The sequence below is a fragment of the Chanos chanos genome, chromosome 16 (assembly GCF_902362185.1).
Source record: "Chanos chanos chromosome 16, fChaCha1.1, whole genome shotgun sequence".
Classification (NCBI taxonomy): Eukaryota; Metazoa; Chordata; class Actinopteri; order Gonorynchiformes; family Chanidae; genus Chanos; species Chanos chanos.
Genome location: NC_044510.1, coordinates 18199000 through 18208580, shown reverse-complemented (window position 1 = coordinate 18208580; position 9581 = coordinate 18199000). Strand labels below are relative to the sequence as shown.

Sequence of the window (9581 nt, the reverse complement as noted above, 5' to 3'; positions counted from 1 at the left end):
CACCTCTGTCCCCACGGTACCACACCTCTGTCCCCACGATACCACACCTCTGTCCCCACGATACCACACCTCTGTCCCCCCGCTACCACACCTCTGTCCCCACGCTACCACACCTCTGTCCCCACGGTAACACACCTCTGTCCCCACAATACCACGCCTCTGTCCCCACGATACCACGCCTCTGTCCCCACGGTAACACGCCTCTGTCCCCACGGTAACACGCCTCTGTCCCCACGGTAACACACCTCTGTCCCCACGGTAACACACCTCTGTCCCCACATTACCACACCTCTGTCCCCACATTACCACACCTCTGTCCCCACATTACCACACCTCTGTCCCCACGATACCACACCTCTGTCCCCACGATACCACGCCTCTGTCCCCACATTACCACGCCTCTGTCCCCACATTACCACACCTCTGTCCCCACGATACCACGCCTCTGTCCCCACGATACCACGCCTCTGTCCCCACATTACCACGCCTCTGTCCCCACATTACCACACCTCTGTCCCCCCGCTACCACACCTCTGTCCCCACATTACCACACCTCTGTCCCCCCGCTACCACACCTCTGTCCCCACGATACCACGCCTCTGTCCCCACATTACCACGCCTCTGTCCCCACGGTAACACACCTCTGTCCCCACATTACCACACCTCTGTACCCACGGTAACACACCTCTGTCCCCACGGTAACACACCTCTGTCCCCACGATACCACACCTCTGTCCCCACATTACCACACCTCTGTCCCCACATTACCACACCTCTGTCCCCACGGTACCACGCCTCTGTCCCCACGGTAACACGCCTCTGTCCCCACGGTAACACGCCTCTGTCCCCACGGTAACACGCCTCTGTCCTGTGTTTTTCCTCACTCAGATCTGTGTTTGTAAGCCCATTACACACACACACATACACACACACACGTGTCAGTCAGGGATATCGTTCTGCTGCTTTGACTCCACCCCCCCCCCCCCCCCCCCCAAACTCTGCTTTGTAATCGTGTGTGTCTGTGTGGTGTGTTAAATGAATGGGTTACCTAACCCTAAATCTAACACTGTGTTAGCTTAACCCTAAGCCTGGGTTAAGGTCAAGGATCCAGATAGGGATAGGAGTCAGATATTTGTTCAATTTTTCAAAGTGTTTTTTTTTTTTTTTCAATTTTTCAATCAGTGTTTGTGTGTGGACCACAATGACGGGCATATTGGAGTGGGGTGTGTGTGTGTGTGAGTGTAGAGAGACATTTGAATAAATAAATAACTTGTGGGCAATGAAGAGGAAGATTGTTAAACAGTGTGGAAGACAGAGACTGATGTACACAGATGAAATTAGTTTCAAACACTCATATTTGTATCATTAAAGACAGGTTTTAATGAATTAAAGATTAATTCCTCATCTGACAACTACTCCAGAGTCATGTCCTGGGCTGAACATGTTTGTTTTTTTTAGGGGTGACCCTAACCCTCTGATCGGCCATCCCAAGTTTCCTGGTTTGGTGAGATTTTCCCTGTAGTGAATTTTGGAGTAACGGCAGAAGGGGGCTGTTATCAACAGCAGGAGCACCACAGTGCCCACGTTCACGTTCACGTTCACGTTCATGTTGACGGTCTGAAGCATTTCTGTGAGCATGTGAAGGCAGGTCTGAGTTTGACTGGCACTGAATGCAGCGCTGTCCTACACCACCTCTGAAATGGGCTTTTTCTAGTTCTGATCACACACACAATCATACACGGACTGTGACTGGGCAGTGCAGCGTGCACTAACAGGCTTTGCCCCTTGACCTCCAAACCCAAACTCTGCTTTTCTCTGACGACCAGTTATCCAAAAAACCAAAACAAAAAACCAAAACAAAACAGACATTCATTTCCCCTTCCAGTGGCCGAGTGGCATCAGCATGAGACATCAGGACAGGAGATGACCAGAATATTCATAAAGTAATTCAGATATTTCTGTATTTTTATATTAATATTTATTGTACAGATTAAAATGAGAAAAACGTGTGTGTTCTCATTATACTGCATTATTGATCATGTGAGCAATATTCCAGACAGTACATGGAGCACTGAGTTGACTCCGTATGTCTGAGTCATTTCTCTCGTTTGTGTGTCGACACCTGTGTGTGAAAAAACCCAGGGCTGTTGCTTTAAAGGTCATAGGTCAAGGTCACATGATACTCCTGAGGATTTGTAGTATGATACCACGGCGAGTCGACAACGCGACGCTACCTCTGCTGGGCCAACGATAACCAGCGGTAATGTGGCCATGCCATTCGCATGCAGTGTCTCTTGTTTTCTGTGGTGACTTTTGAAATTTAGATTCAGAGATGAATGACGCACACACCACTTTGTATAGCCACTGTCTGTCGTGTGGGATGATGTCTCTGTGTGTGTGTGTGGAGGTGGAAATAAAATTGGACTTGGTAAAATTGGTAAAATTTGTCTTTTTGTCTCAGTTACTGTGAATGAATTAGGTTTTTACCACTAACCAGTGAATGAGGATCAGCCCCCTGTGTCTTAGCACACAGCTAAATGACCTTAGACAACAAGACTGGAACAAAAGTCAAACATGGTTAAATGCTTTTTCCACACATTTTAATGTTTTTTTCTTTTGTCTGAAGTGTACATCTGAGGACCCGTAGCCCAGCTGTGTACCGACAGTCCTTATCCTGGATTTAATGAGTTTCTTATGACTGAAGCTTTTACCTAACCAGCAGTATGGAAGGTTGTGACTGTGTAACAAATATTTAAAAAAAAACAAACAAAAAAAACCTGTCTGCAGTATGGCATGAAACATAACACACATTTCAAAACCCACCTCCAGGACACCCTGATCAAGCCCAATTTCCACTCAAATAACAGAATCTCCGTATTAAAAACAATCCTCAGACTCTCCTCCATTCAGTGCCTTTCGGTCATTTTGGCTGGTGCTTGGCTGCCTTCAGGTGCAGAGTCACTCGACTCTCTTCTTCCGGGATGGAGCAAATCCCACACGCTCAGCATCCCTGTCAAACACTGTGTAGTAACGCCCAATAAACACATCTCCCAGAATCCACAGGGGCCCAGCCGGCGGGGGAATGTCCATGGCCATGAATCCTGACAGGCAGATGGTCGTACCCATCTTACTGATCTGGGAGAGACACGCAGGGTGAGAATCACACTCCGACACACACACACACACTGCGTAATCTGAGACTGAGCAGAACCTACCTTCATGACGTAGTCGTCTCCAGTCAGATTAAACATCTTTCCACCCAGATTAAAGGCAATAACTGGGAGAGATGGGATCCTTTTACAGTCGATCCAGTACTGAGAGAGACAGACGTGTATTACAGTCGATCCAGTACTGAGAGAGACAGACGTGTATTACATTTGATCCAGTACTGAGAGAGAAAGATGTACATCACACATTTTTCCTTCACCTGAGCCTGTGATGTTGCAACACCAGTGATAGTGTTAACATAGTGAGCCAGAGCTAACAAACACAACATAAGCTAATTATGATGTCATAAAGAGTGCTTAGCATCATGGGCTCACACACATGGCATTCAGTCACGGACCACACAACAGAGAGAGAGAGAGAGAGAGAGAGAGAGAGAGAGAGAGAGAGAGAGAGAGAGAGATGGAATTGTCTACCTCTCCCATCAATAGCGGGAATGCCCCAATTGCTCTCTGCAAGGCCCGGATCTCGTGAGTCGGTCCCACAATGAGCGATGTTCCTGTGTCAACCACCGCCTGACATCCCGTCTTACACAGGGTCAGAGTGTTCCCCACCTCCACCCTACAGCAGCACAACCACACAGAGGTCACCATAGTAACAGCACAACCACACAGAGGTCCCCATAGTAACAGCACAACCACACAGAGGTCCCCATGAGAACAGCCCAGAACTGCCTATGTCCCTGGTTCCTCACTCAGCAGGATGCTGAGAGGCTCATTCATGCTTTTATTTCAGTAGACCAGACGACCGTAATGCTCTTTTTATTGGTCTTCCAAAAAAGTCTACTGAGAATCTACAGTTAATTCAGAACTCTGCTGCTGGACTTAACAAAAACAAAGAGAGAGCATATTACTCCTGTTTTAGCTGCACTACACTGGCTCCCTGTATCTTTTAGAATTGATTTTAAAGTCCCTCTACTAGTATACAAAGCTCTTAATGGTTTAGCACCCTCTTACATTACCGATGCTCTGTCGTTTTATGTTCCTTCACGAGCCCTTAGGTCCTCTATGGCAGGTCTTTTAAACATTCCAAAAGTCTGCAAAAACAACACTGGGGAAGCTGCTTTTATCCACTATGCACCTAAACTGTGGAACACCCGACCAAAATAGAGAGAGGCAGGCTCCGTGGACAGTTTTAAACGGCAACTAAAAACATACCTTTTTAGTCTCGTTTATTATTAGCAATTATCTTGCTCTCTTTTTTTACTGGTTTTGATTCATGTTCTTCATTCTTTTAATTATTTTGCCTTAAACTGTTTTATTCTGTCACTGAGATGATCCTGACTGTTTTATTCTGTCACTGAGATGATCCTGACTGTTTTATTCTTTACTTTAGATGATCCTGACTGTTTTATTCTGTAACCGAGATGACCCTGACTGTTTTATTCTGTCACTGAGATGATACTGACTGTTTTATTCTGTCACTGAGATGATCCTGACTGTTTTATTCTGTCACTGAGATGATCCTGACTGTTTTATTCTTTAACTGAGATGATCCTGACTGTTTTATTCTTTACTTTAGATGATCCTGACTGTTTTATTCTGGAACTGAGATGATCCTGTTTTATTCTGTAACTGAGATGATCCTGACTGTTTTATTCTGTAACCGAGATGATCCTGACTGTTTTATTCTTTACTTTAGATGATCCTGACTGTTTTATTCTGGAACTGAGATGATCCTGACTGTTTTATTCTGTAACTGAGATGATCCTGTTTTATTCTTTACTTTAGATGATCCTGACTGTTTTATTCTGGAACTGAGATGATCCTGACTGTTTTATTCTTTACTTTAGATGATCCGGACTGTTTTATTCTTTACTTTAGATGATCCTGACTGTTTTACTCTGTAACTGAGATGATCCTGACTGTTTTATTCTTTACTTTAGATGATTCTGACTGTTTTATTCTTTACTTTAGATGATCCTGACTATTTTACTCTGTAACCGAGATGATCCTGACTGTTTTATTCTGTAACTGAGATGATCCTGACTGTTTTATTCTGTAACTGAGATGATCCTGACTGTTTTATTCTTTAACTGAGATGATCCTGACTGTTTTATTCTTTACTTTAGATGATCCTGACTGTTTTACTCTGTAACTGAGATGATCCTGACTGTTTTATTCTTTAACTGAGATGATCCTGACTGTTTTATTCTTTACTTTAGATGATCCTGACTGTTTTACTCTGTAACTGAGATGATCCTGACTGTTTTATACCAATAAAACAGTTGTTTTTTATTGTGTGGTCTGTTTATTACTATTATATGTTGTCCTCTGTCATATGCTGAAATGTAAAAGCACTTTGAGTTGCATTCTTTGTATGAGAAGTGCTATACAAATAAAGTATTAATAATAATAATAATAACTCACGTGTCCATCTGGATCTGCCAGTATGCTTTCCTGGTAACGTTAAGATAATGAAGCTCTCCAGTGTAGTACTGTGGATCTGCCCCCCCGAGCATCAGTTCCCCCCCCACGCCAGACTTCACGTCTCTGGAGGAAGAAAAACTGCCTTAACATCAGACCCTAAGGTTTCACCTTCAACAAGACAATGTGGACAAACAGATGCATCACATGGCTGCCAGGTAACTGCACATAGCACAGTCATGTGATCAGCACAGTCATGTGATCAGCACAGTCATGTGATCAGGGCCTCATCATTTTGGTTTGGTTAACGGCTCTCTTCACTGCTCTGTTCTTTACGGTGAGGGTGCTACCCTGAACTCTCTGAGCATTAAACAGCCCCAGCAGACACAGATAATTCTCCATCCTCTAACCAGTGACTGCCGTTAAGAAAGGCTCATTCACTCCCATTGTTTACAGTCACAGCTAGTTCTCCATCCTCTAACCAGTGACTGCCGTTAAGAAAGGCTCATTCACTCCCATTGTTTACAGTCACAGCTAGTTCTCCATCCTCTAACCAGTGACTGCCGTTAAGAAAGGCTCATTCACTCCCATTGTTTACAGTTACAAATACATTTTGAAACTCAGCTACAAACTGACAATGTGCTGAATCAAACCCTTCTCTTCAGATTTCATTTAATGTAAGAAAATCATGGTAAAAAGGTAGATTTTAAAAATCAATTTCACTTAGGAATTACAAAAAACTTAAATTTAATCATGCTGCTTGGGTCAAACATTTGAGTGAGTAAACATTTCAGCAGAGGAGTTTTGATTTCCTGGTACTGCATCATTTGTGTGCAAGGACCTGCTGCAATAGAAGGAGAAAATATTTATGAGCAGGAGTTTTGTGTTAGGGTTAGGGTGTGTGTGTGGTGTGTGTGTGTGTGTGGTGTGTGTGTGCACAGACCTGTTGATGTAGAAGGAGAAGATGTTTTTGGGCAGGAGTTTTGCTGCCATGATGGTGTCAAATACAGGTTTGACCTGGTCCACAGAGATTGCAGGATATGCCATCCCTAAAACTCCGTCAAAACGGGCGGCAGCGAAGACCAGGCCAGGCTGCTTAACTGCTTCCCCAAACTGCTGCCCCAGAACCTCCAACCCAGCCAGCTAACAACACACACAGAAACAAAGGCCCATCACACACACACACACACAGAAACAAAGGCCCATCTCACACACACACACACACAAAGGCCCTCACACACACACACACACACAGAGAAACAAAGGCCCATCACACACACACACAGAAACAAAGGCCCATCACACACACACACACACACACACTACGACACTACGCACGGGTACTGACATACAACACACACACACACACACACACACACACACAAAGGCCCATCACACACACACACACACACACACAGAAACAAAGGCCCATCACACACACACACACACACACACACACACACACACACACAGAGAGAAACAAAGACCCATCACACACACACACACACACACACACGCATAGGTGTATTCCACACACAGCATTAAATTATCTTGACTGAAGTGAGAGGTAATCATTGGATATTGTGAGGTAACTGGGACCTCTAATGAATGTGTGTAAAACTCCAGTTTCTCCACTCACAGTCACTGTGTCCTGACTGATGAAACCAGACAGACTGCCACGGCCATACTGGATGCTGAACTTGGTGCCGTTTTGGACGTAGGTGCTGGACTTCTTAGAGTTATAGCGATGATGCAGCCCTGGGGAAAGACACTCGATTAGGCCATTGTCACTCAAAGCCACACCTCTGGACAAAACCTCCAGATCTCAAATCTTTATTGAAACAGAAGTTCCCATCTAAGGTCAGAGGTGACTGGCTAAAGAAATACATGTAAGGTCACAGTCTGGTGATTTCTCGACAACTCACAGCATGCTATGTCCAGGAAGGAGCAGTGGATGGAGGGTACCCACAGATTGGAGGAGCCAGTGTCAAACAGAACTTTAAAGGGCTGGGGCGGGGTTCCAATGCTAATCACACCATAGTACTGAGCCTGTGTGTCAAACAAAACAAACAAAAAAACCCTAACTGCTCACAGACTCGCACACGGCACACACACACACGGCACACATGGCACACACAGGCACACACACACACGGCACACACACATGGCACACACACAGTCACACACGGCACACACACACATGTACAAACACACACACACACTCACACATGCACGCACACACACACACACTCACACATGCACGCACACACACACACTCACACATGCACGCACACAGGCACACACACAGGCACACACACAGGCACACACACACGGCACACAGTCACACACGGCGCACACACACATGTACAAACACACACACACTCACACACACACAGGCACACACACACGGCACACAGTCACACACGGCACACAGTCACATGTACAAACACACACACACTCACACACACACGGCACACAGTCACATGCACGCAGAATGTTGAGAGCGGTCCTGAGCAGAGCGGACAGAACCATATTCACTCACGTCCATGAAGTTGGTGAGTTTCTCCACAGGGATGGAGGGTGTGGGAGATGGAGTCGGAGGGGGGGTTGTTGGGGTAACTGTGGTAGTAGGTGAAGTGGTTGCAGCAGTAGTCGTGGCAGTAGTTGTTGCTGCGGCCGTAGTCGTTGGGATAGACGTTTTGGAGGAAGTGGTCGTTTTATCAGAGCGCCAGGCGGCTTCGGCCGCAGATTTTAGCTCCTCAAATGTCAATCCATCGCTCAGCGCGCGCCGCACAGAGCGAGTCTTATGCAGGGGAATTCTATCAAGGTAATTAAAGGCATTATAACAATAGCGGAATTCACCGTCTGTTTTAATTCAGGTCATGAGCCCATCACCCCAGTTTTAGCTTGTGAATACAACATTCATTTAAGAGCGGAAATCGTCGCTTTAAACACGATTTTTGCACCCCAATGTTCGTGTGTGTGTGTGTGTGTGTGTGTGTGTGTGTGTGGTGTGTTGGGGGGGGGGGGGGGGTAACTTTGGTGTCCCTCCTTCGTAACATGTACAGTTTGTACTTCACGGTAAAATCCTGGAAGGTCAAACCTTATGCAACTGACACTCGACAGTTATTCAAACTGTACACGCGTGGTAAACGCACACGTGCGTCTCGGTATTATTTGTTTAGTCACGAAATTAGGGGAACAAAACTAAGGGTCATGATAAAAAACCCTCACAGAAACACGATAAATCTGCACATGCGCAGACACGGCTTTGAGCTGACCAATTAGTACTGATTCAGTTAAAACTTCGAGTTAAAAGAGGAAATAAATAAAATCCATTCACCTGATAATGCCAACGCTTTGCGAAACTAACAGCGGAAGTAAAATGAAGACTTTTCCAAGCAGATTCATATTTCTTCTTCCTTTAGCACGCAGTTTTTGGTTTGAGTTCTGTGGTGAACTGCACCAGAGACCTTCTTAAATTCACTTCTCCACTTGACGTCTTGAGATGCAACTCTTCTGCCCCGTTACATCCGTAAAATGACTTTCGCAAACTCTCGTACGCTCTCGGTTTTCTCTGTTCACATTTAGACTGATTGGTGGAGGCAGATTGGCTACTACCTGTTATTGGTTATAAGAAATGTCTATCATTTAAAACAGCACACGCTCCTTCAGTAAGCAGAAGTTGAGCAGTAGTCACGAGGAAAGTTGAGCATGACTTGCTCATCTTCGGTAGCGCGCTAGACTGTGTGTCTCTGAAAACTATACACGAATATCCAAAACATTCTTTGAATTATTTACCTATCAAACTCTGTAAATGCCCTCGAATTATGAGAACTGTCTGAAAAATGATCATGTTTGTGTCAGGGGTGTTTTTATTATCTAGAGTTTGTTTCTGCTTTCTTTTTTTGTAAGTAATCTTGTGAAGAAGTGGAACTTGACCGATCTGCTTCTTGTCTTCATCAGCTGAATTTTAAATAAACAATTTCA

At 45.0% G+C, this 9581-nt stretch overlaps 2 protein-coding genes across 5 annotated transcripts in view; one reads left to right on the top strand and one right to left on the bottom strand.

The window, feature by feature from the left end:
* mief1 (mitochondrial elongation factor 1) overlaps positions 1-972 on the top strand; it is an 11704-nt gene extending 10732 nt beyond the window's left edge. The window contains exon 4 of the mRNA XM_030793467.1: positions 1-972. This exon is cut by the window's left edge and continues 1154 nt beyond it. The gene's annotated coding sequence lies outside the window, so the exon portion shown is untranslated.
* A 1618-nt stretch (positions 973-2590) lies between these two features.
* napsa (napsin A aspartic peptidase) lies at positions 2591-9121 on the bottom strand. 4 transcript variants are annotated; one of them, XM_030793473.1, is made up of 10 exons: positions 8935-9121; positions 8304-8410; positions 8134-8171; positions 7517-7640; positions 7231-7349; positions 6535-6734; positions 5595-5717; positions 3642-3786; positions 3216-3314; positions 2591-3135 (listed from the first exon to the last, which is right to left on the bottom strand). In XM_030793473.1, exons 1-10 carry the CDS (start codon positions 9000-9002, stop codon positions 2959-2961), a joined length of 1200 nt encoding a protein of 399 aa, XP_030649333.1. In that variant the 5' UTR covers positions 9003-9121; the 3' UTR covers positions 2591-2958. The 4 variants fall into 4 exon arrangements, with proteins under 4 accessions (XP_030649333.1, XP_030649332.1, XP_030649330.1 ...); XM_030793472.1 differs by having other exon boundaries at positions 8134-8185; positions 8312-8410; XM_030793470.1 differs by having other exon boundaries at positions 8134-8209; positions 8321-8410.
* Between the last annotated feature and the right edge of the window lie 460 nt (positions 9122-9581).

Bases quoted from the DNA above. Each gene is read 5' to 3' on its own strand.
- napsa (XM_030793469.1), bottom strand. From the start codon at position 9,002: ATGAATCTGCTTGGAAAAGTCTTCATTTTACTTCCGCTGTTAGTTTCG. The intron at 3,787-5,594 runs GTGAGTTATTAT...GTGCTGCTGTAG, and splicing joins TGGCAGATCCAGATGGACAC to GGTGGAGGTGGGGAACACTC. The intron at 3,136-3,215 runs GTAGGTTCTGCT...TGTCTCTCCCAG, and splicing joins GAGACGACTACGTCATGAAG to ATCAGTAAGATGGGTACGAC.